The sequence below is a fragment of the Nestor notabilis genome, unplaced genomic scaffold (assembly GCF_000696875.1).
Source record: "Nestor notabilis isolate BGI_N333 unplaced genomic scaffold, ASM69687v1 scaffold7452, whole genome shotgun sequence".
Classification (NCBI taxonomy): Eukaryota; Metazoa; Chordata; class Aves; order Psittaciformes; family Psittacidae; genus Nestor; species Nestor notabilis.
The window spans coordinates 1-23732 of record NW_009916893.1 but is presented as its reverse complement, the minus strand read 5'-3'; the positions used below and the strand labels follow the sequence as shown (position 1 = coordinate 23732).

Sequence of the window (23732 nt, the reverse complement as noted above, 5' to 3'; positions counted from 1 at the left end):
TGCAGACTCCTACTTTCACCCACATTTTCAACCTTTCATCACTCTAATATGTCTGTTTTTCAGTAGTCCTGAAGTACTACAGCAGGGCAAAAAGCACTGAGTTGAAGGAGAGCACAGCACCTAGTGCTCTTAGATCTTTTGGAAAACCTTAACTGAGACTTGACTGTGAAACTGGGGTAACAGTAATCTTTTCTCTGTTCATATACCACAAGTTTAAACTTTGTTTAGGTTGCAAGTGCTCTATAGCAAACCATCTCCCAGGCGTGATGAGAAGCAGAAATGAAACTCCTGCATGAGACGAGGAGGAATGTTGCTGTGCGGAAGCCCAGTGACCACAGCGCGCCCCATCGTTTTTATTTAATTCCTGTGAACAGCAGTAACCACATGCTGACGAAACACTGGATGATTCTGGTCTTCTAGAGTCCTTCAAGAGGAAAGAAGAAAAACCTGATTCACTGCGTTGCACATACCCAAATATTCATCTTATCATCGGATTACTTTTTGTGGTAGTTTTTCTGGTTCCGCAGACTTTGATGGGGTTTTATGTGAAATGTTTAAAAAGACACACTTTTCAAAGAGGAAGCAGGTTCCAAACAAAAATGATGGTGTTGTTTTGTTGGCTGCTATGAAAGTTAACTCTCCCCCCACAATCTTCCTACTTTATTACCACTGGGAAATGCAGCTGACTTTAATATCTGTAAGTTTATTTTTCCCAGACTTTACTTTCCAGATCATCATCTGTCTAGACACTGTCAATTACTAGTATGTGTACTCAAGGTGAGTTTAAGGGTAGTCAATATTTTGTTCTCCATGTGATTAATTTTCCAGGCAGCACTATATTTGCATTTATCATTTAAGGCACATGACACATTATCCCAAACAAATTAAAGATCTTTACACTGATTTTTTTGAAACCAAAGTGTAGAAGTTGTGGAATGTATCCTGAATTTCAAAGGTGTTCTTGGAGGTTGTGTAATAGGAACAATCTTTTCCTTGGGTATCCCACATCCCTCCCCCCAAAAAGTCAGTGAGGTGTGGGAAGAAGGATTCAGCTGAAATGAGTTACGAGTTAACACTTACATATCCTAGTTGCCTAACACAGGTTAATGAACACTGGAGTGTGAAGTACTAGACCTAAACCTAATTTCTTAATAGTGTAGGGAGGAGCTTCCTGAACTCCCCTCACAGTGAGACACCCCTGCAGCATCTTCTTAAAAATATGAGAAAGGATTGCTCCTTTTTCCTTCCCAAAGACAGCAGGTGATGCAGCATCAAAGTCTGGGGGAGACCCATGCAGAAGGTAAACACACTTTCAGCTCATGGGTTCACCTCTCTCCTCTAGCAGTACTCCATTCAAATCCACATTTACCAGTTTTATAGGGCTTCTGGGGGGGCATTCCATCTTTCTTATTAAAGCTGTTCTAGAACAGATCGATTCATTGCCCCTACCACAGGACAGGATGACCAAAGCCCCTCAACAGCATGTCGTCCTGGCCCTGGCTAGGGCCAACAACCTTGTCCCTGCAAACCTGGACTCTGAACAGAAACATTCTGGGACTGAAACGATGACCATTGCTTTGGGAACATACGCTCTCCAAGTGCCAGTGGTTAAAACATACTTCTTTGCAGTGCATCATCCTTCATCGTATAAGGATGTTCCGGCTTCACATATTGTTGCTTCAGATCTCATTTGGAGGCTGTCCTTCTGGAGCCTGGGAAGCAAACTCAGAACTGGAGGCTCCACTCTGAGATTCAGATACTTAAAATCCCTCAGAAAAACTGGCCTGTTTATCCCCAATCAGTTGTGTTATTGTGGATGTCTGACTAGTGCAGAAACCTAAGGAGCTGAACGCTTGGCAGGCTAAACGTGATGCTAAACTACCGCTTGTTGCATTTGCTCTATTTTTCCTGGAATGTTCTCAAATTTTAAATAAGCCGTAGGGAGAATTAAATATAGTTAGTTTATTATCTACGGACGACTACAAACTGTGGCACGCCACCTAACGGCAGAATGGCAACATTGGTACCAGTAAACGCACATCAGGAAGCCCCATCCCAAAGCTCTCAATTATTTCTGAGCTGCAACGACCTGCAAGGGTAGTGCTAATTTGGGGAAAAATAAATAAATAAATATCAAGCAAGGAAATTCCTTTGCAAAAAAGCCCAAAAGTTTGCAAGCTAAACAGGCAGAACTTCTGGTTTAGCAACTTCAGCAACCTCTTACCATCATGCAAGTAGAGTTAATGAAATTTACTTCGCATGTAAATAGAGCATAGAAACATGTAGGAGCCACAGTCCTCGTATGTCTCAAGAAAAAAAATCATTCAGAAATAAAATGTGTGGAAAAAATGTCTACTTATCCTGGCTTTCCACATTAAAGAGTTATTTAATTTGGCAGGATTTACTAGACTTACTTTTCTTAGCTCTGCATCGTATCCAGCTATTTTTCATGGAGCATTCTGAGGCTGAATTAATGAATGTGCTACAGACATCTTCAAAAGATGTCTGAATACCTGCAGTGGCCAAGGTAGGAAGGCTGTCAATCCTAAAAGATGCATTGTCTGCAGAATCAGGCATGTTTCATATTTTTCTATTCATACTCTGAATAAGTGTTCCATAAAATAACATTGTACTTTAATTTTAACATCCGCCTCTTACTGCCTTGAATGACAGGTACATGTCAGCATGGCGTGCCTGGACCCTTTCACATGGGCTATACTACCAGAGCTGAAAGCAGTTTTACCTAAGAGAGTGCCACTTTACATCCCAAAAAGTTCCATTCAGTAACAGAATCTAGTTTCTCTTCCAAATCCTTCGCTTCAGCCAACAGTGTCTAGGACTTGTGGGCTTAAGAATTATTTTAAGGACTCAGGAACTATGCTTTGGACAAGACAGAGATATGGCAAAACACTAACTTCCTTTTAAGCTCTCCTGGTTTCAGCCAGGTTAAACCACAACATAAGCAAAAAAAAATATGCAAGTCGTTTTACTATGAAAGCTGGTAAGTCTTAACATAAAAGACAAAGGTTGAATCCAGACTGACTGACTACCGAGTGGAAGTCTTCTATTTCTTTACAGATGCTATTAATACTAAATAATATATGTAACATTAACTTCTGAAACCCAAGCTGTTCTGCAAATGTATATAAGCTTTTATATTTTTCTCACCTTGGGCAGTAGAAAAGACAAAACAGAAAAGCAGCTCAATAGTTCAGCCATTCTATCATCGACGAAAGTTTCCAAATACCCTGGCACACATTCCAGAGGAATCTTCTTGGATTAAAAAAATAAAAGCAGACTCTATTGTTTTCTTTCTTTAATCAAAAATCTTGTGTAAACACGATGTGTTTTTCAATTCTGACCAGCTTGGCTCACGGTTACCGAGTGAATCAGAAGCAGTTGGAAAGTGTCCACTGCTGGTCCTTTGCTCCCAGCGCTGAATCACACCGTCTCCACTCCCTCCCCCCACCTACAGCCCAACAATACACACAAAGGCTTAACTGCTGCCAATCTCCATTTGATCCTCTGAGCATCTTCTCTCCACAGAACTGTCCATTCTGTCATTAATCCAATGCATCAAAGAGATCTACAGCTCCGAGAACCATGTTTCTGTCACCTCTTGTATTTTGTATATTGTCACCTCCTTCCATTTTGAGAAGTGAACTTGTCTCAACTCATACAATAAACTCTTGGGAAAAAGGACTGCATAGGTGTATACCTTATTCTTTTATTCAAGTTACTAATATAATTAATAAAGGACAACTTCCCAGGAGTAAACTAGTTCTACCAACTAATGTCTTTACATGGCAATTCAAAGGACAATAGAACTAAATTATAAGAACACAGAGTGTCTAGCAACTAAAACCTTGGACTATTGAAAAACACTAGACAGAACAAATGAAGAGCAACTGGTTTTCTTTGCTGAAACAAGTACTCTTTTAATAGCTGCACATGAACAGCTACTAATAGTATAGGGTGATGAACCATTTCAAAAGACAAAACTAAGATGACTTTCTTACTGACTTTTCTTCATTGTTAAATGCAGAGGCACAAGCGTATTAAGCTTGCAGAGCTGTCTCACAGATAGAAGGCTCATACAATTCTCTTGGTGAAGGAATACTTCATATAATCTTAAAATCATCATTGCCTGAGACTTTCGTTGAACCAAAATCTCAGTTTATAACAGGACATTACCTAGCTTTTCCTTTGCACCCAGAATATATTTCAAACACATGGTCAAGGAAAAAAATAACAAAAGCTCAGAAGCAGCAGATAAGTCTTGGTATGAAAAAAGCTTTCAATCAAAAGGCTTTTCTATTATATCCAACTTGGTGACTGGACAAAACTATACCTAAATAAACAATCATCTTGTGATTCTTGTGACAAAAACTTCTGATGTTCCTCAGCAGGCAGAATCAGATCTTTAGCTTTCACCCTCAACAAAAGTGTAGGTAACTAACATGCTCCCCTATTTACAAACTTGGCAATATTTCAAATCATGAAGCTGATATTCTAAGTAATTGTTTCTCCCTTCAGCAATGAGAACATGATACACTCCTTATTAAATGCTGTTGTATGAAGTAACAGTGCAACTGCAGTCTAAGGACACAGGCCAAAGAAGGGTTGTAGGCAGAGCCTTGTTAGATTAGCTAGAAAAAGCACAAAGTTTCGGATATAACACATCCTATTCAGAACTCATGTACCTGAAATCTTCTCTACTTTTCTCAGATAACCTGTAAGTAGTGTAAGAGATTAAGATATTAATTCTACCTGTCAGTCTTGCCTAGCATGTAGTTTATGCATGGTAATTCCTAAGTAATCATCTTTAGCTGCAGGAAAATTATGATTTCTTGGCAAAATAAGGAATTGCAAGGGATTGTATGTTCAAAATCATGATTTATTGATGTATTTTTAATCATGTAGCTCCTTGCAAAGATACACTTTATAAATTATGGAGCAAGTATAGTTCTTTCAACAACTTTCACATTTTAGTCCTCAAGTCCAGGTCAGTATTTTCAAATGAGATGTTCAAAGGTAAGTTATGCAAAATGGCTTTTAAAAACTACACTAAAAAGCTTCAGTTCTTTCAGAATCCAAGATACATATATAATAAGCGGCATTACGGTGTCTGCTCTACACCCCCAAGCGACATATGCAGGAGAAGCAGCATACAGTACCTGCACCAAACCTCAAGGTACACTTCATCATTAGCAGTACACAGCACCTGAACATCTACAGCAGCCTCAAAATTTATCTTAGCACAACAAATGCTCAAAGGGTTTACAGTATCTGTAGCAAGGTTAGGTGAAGAGTTAGAACACATTACAGCCAGGTCCAAGTGAGCCCTGCTTAGTTGTGCATTCAGACCTGGCCAATGCACAAGCAGTACACACATTTCATCATTGCACTGCCTCACTTCCCAAGCAGAGCCACGCATCCTGCAAAGTCATCCTCCGGTATAAGTGAACAATCCACTGCCCATACCCATCTCCCCTGCGTGCCTGCCCTGTCAAGGCAGGCCCCGCTGAACTTCTATCAAAATCAAATTGCGTTTATCACTGACATCCCTGCATTGGTGGGGATGTACCTGCATGGTTAAATTTTGTACTTCATGCTTGCTTGCCCTTGATTTACTTTTTTCCTTAAGGTTGATGTTGACAAAATGTCAGATCTTAAAGGCAAACAAAATAAGTTTAATTTAAAGAAAACATTTATTTGAAGTTCTTTTAAATCACACAGTTTAACAGATATAAGACAACTTTCTCCTATTCACATTTCAAGCCCTCACCAGAGACCACGCACACTGCCCCATGGACAGTGAGATTTTCCTATAATGATTTCTTTTGGACAAACCAGTGTCCAGGCAGATGAAAATCCAAATTTTAAGCAGACTGATTTATAAAATCTGTTTAAAAAAAAAAAACAAAACAACCAAAAAAACCAAAACACAAAACAAACAACAAAAATTTGTTATCAAATTCTTGTCACAAAGGTATTTAATACTCATAAGCTTGATCTCAAAATAAAGCCCCAGCCATTCATAATCAAATAGAACATACTGTCTTCAAAAAATTCCCCAGAATTTTAAAATGTTCCGAATATATACACATTTATAACTTAAGTGCTCGTTAGCTACAACCTTTTATTCATGCAAGAGCTGTGAGGGGAAAAGGTGTTTCTTAGAGCGGCTTTTCTGAAAATGCAGTAAAACTCTTCACTCGTGCAAAGAACAAAGGGGTGTACACTTTGTCAATGTCGAAAGTCGTAACAGCTGTCTCACCAGTGGATCTGCAAAGAGTGTTGTAGAAGCTAAATTAGACACAAGTTGCTGTTTGAAGCCCTCTAGAATGCAATCATGTTCCGCAGTACAGTGTGTGCACCAAACTACAGCTAGGATGCCTTTCATGCTGCCTTGTTCTGAAAGCATTTGAATGTTGGCCAAATCACACTATACACTTCTATTTTAATATCAAAGAAACCACTTTCCCCTTTCATTTTTGCTAGCTCCTAGAGTTTAAGCAGTGCAGGATGTCACTGAAGTCACCATATTAATACTGAAGTTAAAAAACCCTTTCATTTGTTTCACTTAGATCCTTGAATTCAGAACACAGAGTGACAGTAAAAACTTGTATGTTTGCAAAACTTTAAAAAAAAGAAAAACAAATATTTCTGAACATCACTGACAAAAAGCATATGCCCTCCTAGCTGTGTTTTATACTCATCCTTATTCTGGTTTCAAACGGTCACCACCAGAGGTAGAGCAGAACCTGAGCAGTACAGAAACTTCACGCTGAAAAGAATGTCTGTGACACTGCTACTTTTCGTTAAGTAAGGTATGAAAATACTAGGTTTTATAAAAGTAATTTTTCTGTTTATGGAAGTTACCTATACTCCTACCTACCAGTAGTTCATCTCCTAGATTTTATATACTTACAGCTCAATAGTTGAGCTATGTCCCTATAAAAACAATGAACACAGAGATTAAGAAGACTGGAATACAAGGCCTAAATCCACCCTAAATGCCAACATCTAACATATGGACAGCCAAAGCAGCCATGGCTCTTCCTTGGTTAGTGATAAGAACAGCTGGACACATGCCTGTATTTTGCACTGCTGGATTACATAGTAAGTACACATTACAGTTTTCACATGATGGATGCAGACATTTCTAGCTTGCACATTCACAGACAAAAACAAATGTATCTCAATGAACATGTTTTCCAAACCCCTTTACTAGCACCACACTAAGTCATTCAATTCAGTTCTGAAATCATCCAAACACTGTGCATAATGGCTAAAATACTGCAGTTCTACTACTTCAGAAACTTCCTATACCATTATAAGAAGTTAGCAAATCTTGGGATGTCTTTAAGTAAAAGTTCATTACAATCTGTCAAATCAGGACCAGTTACTGTTTTCAGGACATTTGTTTAAAGTCTCCTAAGTATCACAGTCTTTACATCTTCTGTACTTAATATGGACAAATTAACGTGACCTGTGCTTCTGTAGGCAGGTATCCTTCTTTGACCTTATTCTCCATTTACTTACTTGTAGGTTATGTGACAAGAATGATGTATCCAGACAAGTTTGTTGAACCTCTGGCGCCCACTGGAGCACAACTGTAGTCCTACATGAAAGCTGTAATCTGTCTCTTGTGCAGGAACACGTCGGAAATACCTGCATTTGGGGCAGTCAATTGGTTTCTGTACAAAGAGAAAGGAAGTATAATGACCTACAAAGAAATACATCGTGCAACTATTTATCCTGAGGCCCAAGTAACTTTGAGGACTCTCACACTTAAAAGCAAGTACCGGTCTTCTTTGAAAATACATCAATTTAGACATTAATTATACAAGTTTTCACAGAAAGTAAGGTAGGTGAGGAGAGAGAAATGTAAGACATAAATAAACATGGTGATTTATTTTATTTTTTAACCATTTAAAGAATTCTTCTTTTAATCCACTGGTGTAAGGCAAATCTTCATGTGCCTTAAAATATTCAGTCTGAGGAAAAAAAAAATACTAAAAAGCCCCATCCTTACACTATTTTTCCTCTATTCTCTTTTGCTACCTACCTCTTCCTTTTTCTTCATTATTACAGCAAATACTTTGGTTTGATTGTCTGTTTCCTGGGAAAGGCGGTAATGGCCAAGCAAGATTGCATCCGTTCTGGAAGGTTAAGAGGAGGATAGGGTCAAGGACATAAAAACACTTTCTGTGTCAGAAGAATGATGTACTTATGATACAAATATCAACAATGAAACAACTGATTGCATAACATAATTAAAGAAACTATTCTTTTATTTCCATTTAGTAAAGTACCAGGCTCACTGATGATATGAAATCATGAAAACATTTTGGAAAGTTGCTTTTCACTTTCCTAGACAGGACAGTAAAGGTAATTTAGTCAGTTCTACCTAGCCTACTGCTAAATACTTTCAGACTTCTAGTGAACAGCTCAAACCTGTTCTGAAGTAACAATTTTCTCTGCTTTTAGCAAGTTTGTGCAAACATCATAAAGAAATCAAGCCATAATTTAGTCTTATCCCACCAAAATCTTCACTTCCCTTCAAACAATCAAGGAATTATGAGAAGGCAGTCAACAACAAAATAGTATCTTCAAAAGGATTCTAAAACCACCAAGCTAATAGCATGTATTATTCCATCTACCTTCTTTCAAAGTCTAAAATCACATAATCTGCAAAGGAAATGCAATTACAATATCAGCACCTTAAATTCAAAGGTATCTTTGCATCAAGTAAAAATTTTTTTGTAATTCTCAGAAGAGAACTACAAATATCTGTAATATAATATAAATAATTGTATTTTTACTCCTGTTTTGCTAAGCCAGTATACAGAATCTGAGATACAAGTAAACAGAAATTGCCAGGTAAAAGCAAGATTAATTTTATGTCAATAACCTTGTATTTTTAGTCCGTAAGCGAGGAACTATAGATTGAGGATCTTCAGGAGTTGTTAGCATCATAACTTGGCCATCTGGAAAGAATCTCAAATACCTGCAAAAATATAATTACACAACATAAACGTAGAAAACACATCTTTTTCCTGTTGTGCTGTGGGTTGCTGGGTTTTTTTTTAATAAATCACAGGATGTTTCCCAGAAGGATATAGAACTTACTAGGTAACAGGATTTGAAAATACCTTTCTTCACATATGATATAACAAAAAAAGATACCAGAAATCAAAAGAGAGTTTTGAAGATTAAAAGATCAAGTTATGAAAGAGTGCAGAAGTTCAGGATTTTTTTCACCTCTATCAGAAGAAGGCTACCCTGGAACCAAAACTGACCTCAAGTAAGTTTCTCCACTGAGAGCATCCATTGAGACAAACACATCAAAATCTTAATTACAGTTAACACTACAGGTCATGTGGGCTTTTTCAGTTTCTGGGACCTGATCAATTTCTACAGTACTCAGATACTATGCTGCTGTTTGTGAGACTGCAGAAATAGCCCCAAGATTCAATGGTTTCTGTTAACAGCTTCCAGCCTCAGAAGGGACAGCAAAATGGAACAACAAATGCTGGCAACAGCAAGAGGAGAACAGCATAAAAACAGGCTGTGAAAACAAATGGCAAAGTATTTACAGCAAGTTGAGACAGCTCAGCCTATTGATTATTTACAATTGGCTAAAAGTAAGTTAAAAGACAATTCTTGTATAATCACTTGTTTTCCTTTTGCTGAAAACAATTATTACATCAGAAATGTAAACCACAAGTAATTTGGGTAAAAAAAGTCTGTGGACAAGTATTGCTGTTCTTACTGTTTAAATTTTAACCACATGAAATGGTTAACTGAGGATGAACTGTGTTTCTAAGCCCATCTCTAATTATAATAATAAATTCTGTTTCTTAAGACCTATTCTCAGAAAATACACATAGCTTTACACATTGTGGTAGTTCCATTGAGTTTTACAGAATGATTACTGTTTGTGATATTGAGGGCTGGATTTAAAGAACTTAAGAGAGAGAAACATTTCACTCACTCATTGTACTACAGTTCTACCTGTAATATTCCACTTGGTGCCACGCTCTATAGAAACCATCAAGAGATTGTTCTCCTTGACGTATGTATTTTGTCTTGCTGATATAGACACCTACAGAACAGGAAGATACAATTATACGAACAAAAATTAAGTACATAGAACGATTAAGATGAAAAAAACAACAATCTAAACCTTTTGAGTTTACTTTGGTTACTTAGATACATGGAAGTTTTTTATCTTCTTCCTGTGCACCCTTCCCTTCTGTTTAGACGTTCTACAGATTCAGAAACCCAAAAAAATTTCAGATTAGGTCTAACAACATCAGAAATATCAAACCCACCTGATTGCTTCTATCACTGATTCATGCAGTACAAAAACCCAAAAAAACTATATTCAAAAGTACACCTTACCATCAAAGCGAACACGAGGCCTCTCCAGAAACATTTCCCTCCAAGAGGCATATGGAACAAGCTTATTGCAGCTCCTACCCCATATTTTCAAACAGACTTGATGCCAGATTTCAGGATCTCTAGTGAAAATGAGAAAAAAGCAAACCCATCATTTTTCTGCAGACCTTGTTTACCTTTTATATATCAAAGTATATATATACTCCATTACTTTGTTTGGATGCAACTGAAACTTTCTTGAACAACAATACCTCATAATTTAAAAACATTGACTGATTTACTTAGTCCTGGAGCATTTGAAAGCTACTCCCTTGTCCCACTGAAATTCAAGAACACAATGCCATTTTCAGCCAAGTACAGAACAACAACGTTGCAGCAGCCTGTCACTTCTCTGTGTGGAGTGACAAAACAACAAACATTACTTTGGAGATCTTGCAACTAAATCTCAAACAAGGTAGAGCAAATAAGACTTCCCACAACATCTTTTATTACAGTGAATTCATCTATCTAACATACCATTAGTGGTGTATTCGAAAGCTGATTAGCACTGTGAGGAGCATAACATGAAAATTGCCACAGGAAGAAAAAGCAGGGCATACTCCGACATGTACGATTTAGCACCCTAAAAGCAAAAAAATCCATAAAACCACCTTACCAACACAGGCAATTTCGCTCTATGGATTTATTATCCACCTCTACAGAGCTTACATATGTTCGAGCGTAAAAAAGGGCTTTTTTCTTCCTTAGAGCAGAGAGAAGCTTCACTCTGGATAATTTTTCTACAATACCTGGCGCAAATGTAAAATCCTCGACAAACAAGAGATAATTGCTCTAATGATCTTAAGTCCAAGTCACTCGAAACCACCCATCGGAAAATATACATTAGTACTTCCATAGGCAACGCTGCAAAGAGAAAAGAAATCCTTGTGAGATGGTAGCCTGTAAATCAACAGGTTATCTACAATCCAGGTTTGCCCATTACTGAAGTTCTGACTTCCCATTAAAAAATTCCAACTTTTTCACATGGCAGCCAGGGAACAAAAAAAACCCCCACCCTTTAATTAAAAAAGCCACTACATTTAGAAAAAAGTCACATAATGAAAGCCCAAAAATAAAGAGCTGGAAGTGCATTATGGCAAAATAATAGGGTAAAACATAGCTTTATACTACAAATATCCCCAACTGTAAGGTGTTATACCAAAAATTCCACATGTACATTGAACATCCACACTGACTGTGAAGTAGTATTTTCTTCAAACTGACCTAGTGCGTAACATTACCTCAAAGCATACTGCTTTTGCATGCCAAGCTAAATAAGCTCAGGTCAGGGTCAGTACTGGATAGGAGGTCCTAAGCCCAACCTATCCACTATGAAATTGATATGATATCACTCTATATTTTGTGGTACAGGTCCAGTGATTGAAAATGCTATCACACAGCACTGTTGTAAGACTTTTTCTAATGTAATACAAGATAATGAGGAGAAAGCAGCTGAGTGGCACAAAGGTACATTAAACAGTAACTAGCTGTAAATACCATGGTAGAGACTGCAATTTAATAGAATTCTGATTTTTAGTGAAAAAATGTGCTTCTTGAAGAACTGCACTGGTGCATTCCCACAGATTCAATGACACTGGTTTTGCTATAAAATTTGATGAAACTTAAGTTTCACATTTCAGAATACCAATATGATAAAAAGTACATAACCTCACTGTACACCAGTTTCTGTATTCAACACACATCTCGTTTCATGAATCTGACTTAATTCTATGTTTTGTTATTGAGAAATCATAAATTTGCTCTATTGCCTGTATTTGTAACCCTTAAAATAATGTTGCAGTATAAAAAACAGTTGCGCAGATTATTGCTACAAGGTACATAACAGTCTCTGGCAACTTATGAGCTCTTTGGTATGTGAACTCTTAGTGCCTTGGAGAATGGGGGATGCAAAGGATTAAAAATCTCTTACTAGTGCTAACAGGTATACATCTTCCATTCTGATAGCCACTATCAGCCAAAGCCTTTGATTATCTATCTTGTCATCCATGTTTCTAAGTTTCTAGTAAAGATCATTAAGACACTTTGCTTCAGATGCGGGGCACACACTGTAGAGAAAATATTATAGTATTTCTGGTGATGAATGGTATCTTGGTCCTAAGCTTTATTTGTGTAAAACAACAACAACAAAACTACTATGAAAAATTGCTCATGTACTAGGGAGGGGAAGTAAATATATTCAGTATGTCAGTTACATAGCAGAGGTCTGATACTGTTCTGTACTAAGGGTTAACCAGCATTCCAAGATTATGAATGTCAATAAAATGTAAAATGGAACACAGAAAACCAATTCAACCAAATCTGTTAGTTCACACTGTTACAATTTTCCCTGGGCTGCTGAATTCTGTGACTATTGTACTACTGTGATGACCATGAGGAATCTTTTCTAGCCTACCAACTTCTGAAGCAGGCATCATGATTTTAACAGTTTTCATTCTGTTAAAAACAGTCAGTAAACAACACATTGTAACACAGGACTGGCAGGAAGGCAGAAAATGTAACTAGAATGAGACCAAGACTGCTGCTCAACAGACATCTCCTGAGATCATTTGACAGTAATGTCTACAACATATTGACTTTACTGGCAAAAAAAAGGAAAAGATGTTTTCCCATGTGTACAATGGCACAGTTGTTAAAATTTATGCTTTAACAGCTTGCTACGTTTATTTTATTTTCCTTCCTTAAGCAGAACAGAGGAGATTAGAGTAAGATTTCCAAGAACAGCTGGTAATTTGGGATGTGAATCAGCACCTGATTTTAAGAGAGTCTGTAACTTTTTGTACGATTTTGTACTCTGTACAATTTAGATCTTGCAAGGAAGTCTCAGGATGACTGTCCTAGAATTAAAGTACTGAAAAGCTTTAACCTGCAAAAGTCTTTCCGGCTATGTTATATAGTTTTGCTGAACCTGAAAACATATTTGTTGTAAAGATCTGATACAGAATCAGATAAAACAGGAAATGCAAAGATGCATAGTCTTCACAGAACAATTGTCTCTTACTTGCACTTCAGAATTCTGACAAGCATTTGGAAACAAATAAAAAACAAACCTACATTTTACTTTTTCAAACATTAACTGGAAGGAAAACTGCAATACGCTTACTTCAGCAAGTGTGTTCCTAGAAGTTGCTACTTTTAAGTATGACTCTGATCCTGAAAAATTCTACTTAGTAGTAGTACTACATAGAAAAGTTTGTGCAATAAAGGCAAAACCATGTATGAGAACAAGATCTGTTTTGGTAGTCGATGATCTTTTTTCCTTTACATCTAACTATAAAAGTAAATAGATACTGCATGCATTTCTTTAAAGGTGGCTTTAGAATGAAGGAGACATGTTTTAATAGAGTGAAACATGAAACTGAACTCTTACACTGAGTGTATCTTAACTCATACCTGAGATATGGGTCTGGCTGACATCAACCTCAGGTTGACAAAGTTTGACTGAAGATTCCTGAAGAGTCAACTGCTGCTGGAAATCAGACAGGAGATCAGCCATCTTGTCATCCTCTTTGTTATCCTCGACACTAGAAAAGGGGGAATGCCAACACTGATCAAATGCCAATACTGACCAAAACATACCAACAGATATCCTTCTTTTTACATCAACCCACTGTCTTACCCTTATTTAATATAGTTGTTTCCTGTAAGTTTTTAAAGTGATCTCATTTCATCATACAATAAAACAACTACTGCAATCTTACCAAGTTCATTTAGATTTTGCTGGAATCCATCTGCCAGTAACAATTCTCTTTTTGATTTAATTCCAATTCCTGTTTCTTTTTGTATTTAAGAGTTCACTGTTTTTAGTGAAGTCACTGAAGAATTGCTTGATTCCATTAAAAGACAAGCTTCCTCTTTTACTTTCTCTAAGATAAGCCATATTCAGGAATAAATTATAACTGACAGGAAGTTGCATTTTGTCACAATGTAAGATACTGAAAACAAATAAGGATTTTTCTTTTTTTTTTTTACTCCTGCGTTATTCACTGAAGAGTGACCCCAAGCCTGCAGCGCTGCATGGGGTTGTTGTGACACAAGTGCAGGAGCCAGCACTTCTCCTTGCTGAATGTTATACCACTGGCCTCAGCCCATTTATCTAACCTGTCCAGATCCTTCTGTAAAGCCTTCCTACCCTCAAGCAGATCAACACCCCCAGAGTCACAGAGGCTTAAGAGAGTAGGAAAATGATGCTGCAAGAAGAAAATAATCTTAAGGAAAACAAGATTTTTATATGACTGTAGTTTATAATCCAGGATTTTCCCTAGTGCACAAATGCACAACAAAGACTTCATGCTAGTTTTGAAACTAGAGAAAAGAAAGCACTTAGCTCATATTACTCTCTTTTATATTGAGTCAACTACTGCACTTAAGCTGTCATGCCCTAGGGCAACAAGACTGAGTGAGTAATACCGCATGAACATGATTGTACTTTCCTCTTATATCCTCAGTTTTAAAACTCTTGATTTCTTGTAGTTATAAGCAGTACCTATGACTGCTACCAGTAAGCAGTGAATTGGAAAGGTCTGTTTCATAAGCTTGTCTTCACTATGCTATCTGAGCTATAACAGAAGTTTTGGCCCTAACCCGAATCCTGTCCTCAAATGTAAGTCTTGGGCTCAAGTCAGGCCAGCCTTAAGCTGCTACACATCTGGTGCGCTGAGGCCAGAGGTATTCTGATGCTCTTAATGAGGAAAGACCAGACTACTCAATCTATGAGCTTCTAAATATATTGCTCTACTTACTGAAAACACTCCCAATTGGCTGTGTCAGCACAAGAATGGTAGGATATTCCCTTGCTTAATTACTATGCTCATTCCATGGTACAAAGCTTTTCCTATTTGATCTTTTTGCCACCTACAATTTTGTACATGATCCCACATGTGTAAAAAAACACAACTCAGAAATCAAAAGTAATAAAGTGAAAGATGTTTTTTCTTTTTTTTTTACGTGACAACATAACTGTTTGTAAACCTTTCATTGAATTTACCTAGCTGCAAAAAAAAGCCTGTTACCTTTTTTGAACTACAGTATAGAAAAGTCCTCCTTTGACTAATGCATCTGTAAACTTTCTATGTAGCAGTCTACTCAACTGAAAGAGGATAAGTTTTCCAAATGTTGAGAAACTTGCAACTGTGTAGCACACCAGGTCATTCATGTGCTTCAGAAACAAAATTTCAGGTTTCAGTACTCCTATGCACTTAATTAGTAAATTTTCATACTTACCACCTGTTCCCAACTCCATCACCATCTGGGGACCGTGTATAAGTGATCTTAAACTCTATGTCAGGTACAAGCTGCATTGCTAGACGATAAAACTTGATGGCTGAAAATAAAGGCTTAATGTTTAAACAGGTCTGATACTTATACTAGCTTATCAAAATAAAGGGTTTTTTTCAGAGATGGCTTCAGCTAAAAGCATTAAAAAGGTGGAAAATGCCTTTGCCCAGTAAATCTTATTTAGTCTAAACTGATTAGGTTTAAATTCGATACAGAAGACAGGTATATTAAGCACCTATTTTCAAAACTAAAAATTTAATGTACTTTTCCAGAATAAAAGAGCTCTCTCAGACGCACTTCATCTTTTACAGATTTACCTTAACTACTACTAATTCAATTATGTAGTACAAAATTTTACACTAAAACATTACGAAGTCCTGATTTTGTTTGTGGACCAGCACTTACAAAGCTTTCTCAATAAGCCACAAAGATCTTAGGCACTATATTTATAAGTAACCATGAAAGCAAATTTGAAAGATGATGCAGGTACCTCAAATCCCTGTACAGTGCAGTCATTCAGACATATACAACATTATAAAGGTGAGAAAGAGCAACAAAACAGTGTTATAGTTTTAAAACTTAACAACAGACACAAGTAAATTTTACTGCAGCAAAACTCTGGAAGCTACAGAAAGCACTGAAGCAAGCCACTTCACTGAGGGTGAGGAACCTGGAGGAAAGCAGCTTTCTCAAAAACCTATATAGCAAGCACAAGCCTATGGGATATGAAGGTAAAACTGACAGACTGGATTTCTTCTAGCACACAGAGAAGTACTTCTGCCTTTAACACTCCAAAGATGCTACAAACACTAAGTATAGAAACAGGCCCAGGAAAATCACCCTATGGGAATGAACCTTTATTTAAGCTGCAGAGTGTTTTTCTTCTGAGTTAACTCTGTGAATTCTTCTTAATTTAAGTGGATTCATTTTATGTATATTGTCATTTTAATATCACTGTTCACATCATCTATATATTCATGTCTCTGTACTCCCACATGGTGATCAGAGGGCAACTTTCCCTCAGTTTGGACCTTTAAAAACAAAACCCAAAATAAAATGTCAATGAGTGTGGAGCTCAGAATTTAACACACTAGTGAGTCTGAGAAGCTTGACTTTGGGGCAAGTAAGTGTTCCTATTTCTTCAAGTTCATTTCAGGGCTGGTGACTGACAAGTAGTATCCTTTGGCTGGTGAGGATGAGGAATACCAGGAGCCAGCTAAACTGAGATCAGTGTCATTAGCATTTAATCTTGCAGCAACACTGTACTGTACTTAAACATGAACAAGCAGCTGCACATAGCTGTCTCACATACATCAGCTATCAGCAGATTTCAGAAGCAGGCTGAAATGCCACTTGGATTCTGGTGACCTGAGCCAGGTCAGCAGATTAAAAGGTGTGGACTGAAAACAGACGTCCTGACATGCACTCAGTAATACATCTGTGTCTGGCACTGGACCTTGTCTCTGAGGTCTCATATAGATGTATGTGTAGCAACAGTTTAGTTTTTTTCTTCAAGTCTCATCAAATTCAAGTGAGAAAGAATGGATTCATATTCATGCAATCCAGATGCCTAAAACAATTGTGAAAGCAACTGTTAGATGTAACTACTTCTCTGCTGCTATGTTTAACATACAAGGAGTACACTCAAGCAGATGAAGCTGTACGGTTCATTTTATACACACAATGCTTAAATAGACTGCTTTCCTCACATATTTTTTTTTAATTTACTTGGAAATTGTTGGTATGAAAACCTTTACAGTGTACTTACTGCATGATTTCCTATATGGTAGGCTATATACCAGACATAGTGCTGATGTCTTTTTTTTACTGTGAATTTATTTCTACACCAAACACACAAAATACCTTAGCCTGGAGTAATTTTGCCCTGTAAAAACATGTAATAAATTAGAAACTGAACCAACTAATTTTATTACCTACTGGGGACTCTTATTTCACTCAGTTCATTTGAGATCTGGAACAACCACCAGAAATCCCTTGCAAGGGAAGGAAAACTCCCATGGCAGAGAGGAAATTTTGTATTCGACAGGTGGCTGAGTTCAGGAGCTCCCAGAGTTGTGTGTATCTTGACATATTTTGCACCTGCACTTTAACCAAGGTGGCCAAAACCTCTAGTGGACAAGCAGGATGACACACATGTTCTGCATTTCTTTTTTTTTGCTACAGCAGAAATAGAAAACTGGTATTTCCACTACAGACCTATAGGACTTGAAGTCAGAATGGGCTTTTTACTCTATATATTATGAAAACTAAATATGAGGAAGAAAATTTTGAATTTGAAGTTTTAATAATGCTGACAGCAAGACAGCAAGCAAGCTAAACGTCTTAAATATTTATGGCAAACCTCGTAACATAAGACTACCAGATTTAAACATTCACTTCAGGAATTCTTAAAGAAGCTATCTTAGCATGCTGTGGAAATTAAACAAACAAAAAACAAACAATGTAACAACAAAGCATTCCATGGGTTAAGTAGTTCTGTTCAAAGTGAAATAAAGAAAACTGTGAGCACAGGAAATATATTGCCTTGATTAATTACTATGCTTATTTCATGTTGCAAAAGTCGTAAGAAGCAGCATGTTATATAAAGAAGCAATCCAGTGCTTCATTAAATTTCCAGATTTCAAAATGCTGTTGTTTTGTCTGAAAGCTAGAGATTATATTCTTGATCTGATTTTAGCTCCACCTCAACCTTAGAACTGTGTTCCTTTCATAGCAAGCGTGTTTGCTTATCTGAGTAACTGAGCTCTCAAATTACTATTAGCCTGCAGTTTAAATTCACTGGCATCATGCCGCTCTGCACATAAATCAGAGGGTTAGATTCTCCTACAATAAAGATGTTCACTGTAGACTTTCACATTACCTTCGTAAAGGGCCCCATTTCGTTCTTCTTCCACTGCCTTCAGGAAAAGTTCTTTTGCCTGCACAACAAATTACACAGAACAGTTATTAAACTCCTTACAAGTGCAATGTCACTTGAATTAGAATATGCTACAAGCCGTAACTGAAATTCCCAATCAACAAACTATCTACATTTCTACTGCTCACCCCGTACCTACTGCCTTTCAGAAAGCAGACTTGGAAGGTGACACAAAGCCAAGAATAAAAACTAGAAAAATCAGTGTAGGATTATGGAAACACATTTGTATGGAGACAACAGGTTAATCGCCTCTGTTGTTTCTCTATATTTAATTCAGCATTAGCTTTTAGGATAGTTATACTGCACTCCTAACACACACAAAAAAATCCCCAAATTATACATTTATGGGTTTGTACCTTTTCCTCTTTTGCTATCTCCTGTTTCCTTCTGGCATCTACAGACTTTACTCCAGGTCCTTTTGAAGATGCTCTGCATGGCAGAGGTTCCAACCCACTAGAACTCATACCTGGGGCAAGCTCAAACATCCACTGAGCTCTGAACATCTGGAGCTCTGCCTAAAAAATATGATTAATTCTTAGTATCACTTATTCAACCAATACATATTCTGAGGAGAAATTATAAACACAAAAAAGAATCTCAAAATTATACTTCACACTTCCAAGTCTTAAATAGCTTCCACGAGTTTAGACACAATTCACAATTGTTTTATAGTAAATTAAAAAAAGTGCACAAATACTTGTTCAATCTCATCCAGTAAGATCAGTGCTTTTACCTGTTCTCCTCAGAAGAAAAACTGATGTTTCAAGAAGTGATTGTTAGTACTATAGCTGTGATGTAAGACTCCATAGAAAAGTAGATTTTCTAGACATAATGTTTGCTCTTGTTTATGCAGAGTTATCTTAAGCAAGAAGTCAATTAACTATTTAAATTAAAACTTAGAAAACCTAGTTTTTGTCCACAGGCACATTGAGCTTTACAAAAATCAAGGCTGTCATTTACATAATATACAAATAATACCTTAAACTCCTTTCTCTTTTAAAAAATAAGGACTATGCTCTGTGAAACAAGGTAAGTTATAATTCCTGCTATGCATTTTTTTCAGCATCTTTGAAGTTACACTTTACACATCTCTTACAATTATCAAAACTTCTTGGGAGCGACTACACAGAAATCTAGTGAGAACAGACTTTTCTATTAGACTGCTTTTATAAACTTTCTGCTCCAGAAGAGAATGACAACTTAAACTGAAATTTGACCAATACAGAAACTGCTGTCCAATTTCTACACTTCTTTAAAGAAATTCCAGATCTGCCACAAGCTTTCTTTTCATCTATATAGATAACCGAAGACTGAATCTGACACTTGTGAAAACAATGCAAAATTTGTATTTCAGTTTTGAAGGGGTAGACAGATTAAACATCTGTCAGATCAACAAATGTGTGGTAACTAAATGAGCATAAGTAATGCAGCTTAAATCACAGCAGTACTATGTTTGCAAGAAAACACTAGCATGAGGGACACACCTGAAGATTTGCTTCACCGGGTCTTTCATTGTCATCGGTTCTTACCAAATCAGAGTGACAATCTTCTTCACCTTCTGCCTAGTAGAGAGCAGTCAGACATGATTATAGAGCCTGAGTAAACCCCTACAGCACATTCAGAAAGAAAAACTGTCACTGACACACACTAAAAAACCCCTAAGCATACTCCTCTTTTCCCCATCCTTCCCACCTACCACACAGATCACTTAGTTGATGATAAAAATTCATCTTAAAATTGCTGTTCATATTAACCCGATGAAGTTGTGTTTTGCATTTCAGCCACATCAATCTAACACAGATCAGTTATGTATCACTTGAAGGCTTATACACATCAGTACACTGCCACAATACCTGAATAAAGGTCAGTGTCTAAATCAAAGCACAGAACTAAAGCTTCAGTATTGAACAGCAGTGTGCTTAACACAAGAAATTAAAATCTAGTAACTGTCTTCTCATTGTAAAGATAACCAGTAGTTCTGATTTGCTTAATATTTACAAAAGCACAAAAGACCAGTGCTTTGAGTAACAATAAATGGTTTAGGAGAATTACAGCTCCATACAGGAATCTCAGAAACTACATGTGAAACTAAGCCAGAAATGTATTGTAAAAGAAAATAAAAAGCTAGCGTGAGAGCTTGACAGTTGGTTTTATTTACAGTACTGCTGTGAGACAGGTTAAACAAGTAAGACCTTAAACAAGATCTTTAAGAAAACTTGACAGGGCTCTACAGAGGAATTACAGCTAGTTTAAGAGCAAAATTGAAAGAGATGCAATAAATTCTCATCGTGAAGTACACTTAGATTTGTGGAATCTATACTAAACCAAAGGAAAACAAATTCTGAGCATCAGTGACAAGTCACTGCAATGACAACAGCAGCGAGATGCCAGTACTAAGACATTAAAGTTCTTCCTGCAGCTGAAGCACCCCTGTCTTCCTACCTTTCTGTCCACCACAGAACTGTACTGTTTCACATCTATAGTTCTGCAAGTACATAATGCAAAGTGAGGTTTTAAGAAGGTAAGCCTGGTGTTAAGATTACCACAACCACTTACAGAAGTTTTGTTTCCCACTCCTTCCTATTGTAGATAGTGCTCAAAGACTTCAAGTGACATTCTGTCAGTGAGATTCTTCCAAGCTCTCATAAAGAAGTCTCTATTTCCTCCAGAAAGTGCAGAAATCAAAGCATTCTTGCATTCAGAAAATGTACAAAACTTTCATAGCACCTGGAAATTCATGCTCAAAGTACAGAATACTGGAAAATCTGGTGGAAAGGCAATGTTTGTTCTGTCTTGGTGACAAGCACCTCCCCAGAATTCACCTGTAGTACTTGTCTCTGATTCCCCAACCAACCACAAACTTACTGGCTTGTCATCTGTAAATATGTTTTTACTGATGCCTCAGTCAATTTACCTTTTACAGTTGATAAGGAGGCCAGTGTTGGTTGGTTGAAGTACACATATGTTGCATCTGTTTCTACATTCTGACTTGAAGGTTGTACATTTTTAATTTCTCAGTGGAGAAAACAGAGAAGCTAAAGCTCTGAAGCCTGAAGCAGCGTTACATCTGAGCAGGGAGTAAATAATTTAGAAATTTCATGGGTTTTGATTCCAGAATTTGGTTGCAGGCAGTTACTGCCCTATGAGCTACAGCAGTCCTAACACATTATTTCGGCATCCAGGGATTATATCTACGCTAGCCAAAAGGAGATAGCCTAGGAATGAGCTAGCACTGAAATGGGTATCCGTAAGTGCATTACTACAGCACTGGGCTGACAAAAATGAAGTCTGCACAGAGATTAAGGTTTCTGGTTTGCAGCTGAATTATGTGCAGTCAGCTCTCTGGGCTAAACAAGCCTGGTTTTATCTGCAAAATGCAGAAACCAGCAATTCCTAAACCAAATCAACACACGACCTTGTGCATAAGGGCACGCCCATTAAAATCTTTAACTCATGAAGTCTGTAAATAACTAATTTATGAGTTAAAATTATTTAGAAGGTTATGAAGTTGGCTTATGTTTACCTCACGTTCAAAACTGTTTCAGCTATCTGTTCAAGAGTCTTGATTTTCCTCCCTTTGTCTCTGTTCAACTGCCCTCCTTCTCCTTCATTTCTGAGTCACAGTCACGGTTCTGGACCAACTGCTTCCAAAATGTCATTTAATGCTCTTTAAAACTTAAATGTGCTCTCAATCCAAACAAAAAATACACCACACTATGAAGACCTAGTACACAGCCTAAAAAAGAAATCATGAAGTTGATTACAACCAAAGTTTTGACTTCTGTCATTACCTCTTCTATAGTGAGTGCATGCATGATTTGAAGTCTCTCATATCAAAGGTTTGTCTTTGGAGGCAGTTTCAGTGACCATCACTCTAAATTTACCAGTAAGCAATTCATCCACATTGTTACTCCATGGCTAACTGGACTGGAAAACTGATCTCTATTAACAACCTTTCCACTACGTATTTGATCCACTACCTGGCAGATCAGTCTGGCCTGCTCATCTTTATGCTTCTGGCCTTCCCCCTGCTACAAGTCAGCTGTGATATGTAACATGGACTTTATCCTGATTGATACTGAGACATCCTTAGTGTGTACTGACCAGCTCAAGTAATTTTCCACGAGAAAAGTGGTGGTCAAGCCACCAAAAGGTTGACATGTCACAACTAAACATCTGAATTGGACTGCGACCTGTAAGTCGACTTAGTAGATTTGATTCCGATTTGTTTGCGAAGTTTTCAAAATTATTTGCCAAATGCAAATGATCATTTACCAACTGCAAATGATACTTGCACAGCTTAGGTTTAACTGTTTTGCAGTCAATAATGGCATGCTGATTTTCTCAGAGCACAACAATCGCTTACTAAACTATCTGCAATGCAAGTCCTTTAATAGTTCAGATCTTCTGTTTCAGCAAAATAACGCCAAGATCAGAAAGAGTTCCAAGTTGACTGTCACCAGCTGAACAGGACTACATGTGAGCTGTACAGAACTAAGGGAGAAGCAAGCACAGCGTAGCTAAACAGTGGTGAACAGCAAATGTTCTACTGGGGGTTTTGTAAGAAAATGAGGAAATCGCTCCATTTTTCTCTCAATGTGGTAAAAGCAACACTGTGCTTAAAAAAATACCTGTTTTAATCACGGTGGTAAGGCATTTTAAGACCTCCTGAATGACAGAAACGGTTGAACTTTGAATGATCAAGTTTTCATCATGGATACTGGAGTCCTTATTGAGGTGCAGTCAGAAAAGCAATACTGAACTCGACAGTAACTCACAAACTCGAGTAAGTAGAGGGCCTGGCCCATGAAGCTGTTAAAATTCTGAAGAGACTTTATGCCATCTGTTTTTTGAGGGAAGAAACAGAAAGACTGGGCACGCTCGTCGGAAATGACACAGTGATTTGTCCGGGAGTTTCTACGGATAGCTAGGTCGGTCCTGAACCAAGGAGCCCCACACATCAGCCCAACCCATCATCCTCTGCGGAAGGCGGCCGCGTCTCCCCGCGGCGCAGTTACCTGGGGTGGGAGCACGGCCAGGAGCGCGGCAC

The 23732-nt window shown here is 37.5% G+C and overlaps 1 protein-coding gene across 2 annotated transcripts; it reads right to left on the bottom strand.

Annotated features, from left to right (window-relative positions):
* Positions 1 to 5701: 5701 nt before the first annotated feature.
* FBXO9 (F-box protein 9) lies at positions 5702 to 20301 on the bottom strand. Of its 2 annotated transcripts, XM_010024805.1 has the most exons (13): positions 20167 to 20301; positions 19039 to 19197; positions 18626 to 18683; positions 15691 to 15790; positions 13861 to 13991; positions 11199 to 11313; positions 10414 to 10532; positions 10024 to 10114; positions 8921 to 9016; positions 8075 to 8168; positions 7549 to 7703; positions 6140 to 6288; positions 5702 to 5905 (listed from the first exon to the last, which is right to left on the bottom strand). In XM_010024805.1, exons 2-12 carry the CDS (start codon positions 19183 to 19185, stop codon positions 6180 to 6182), a joined length of 1215 nt encoding a protein of 404 aa, XP_010023107.1. In that variant the 5' UTR covers positions 19186 to 19197; positions 20167 to 20301; the 3' UTR covers positions 5702 to 5905; positions 6140 to 6179. The 2 variants fall into 2 exon arrangements, with proteins under 2 accessions (XP_010023107.1, XP_010023106.1); XM_010024804.1 differs by lacking the exon at positions 5702 to 5905 and having other exon boundaries at positions 5956 to 6288.
* Positions 20302 to 23732: the final 3431 nt, after the last annotated feature.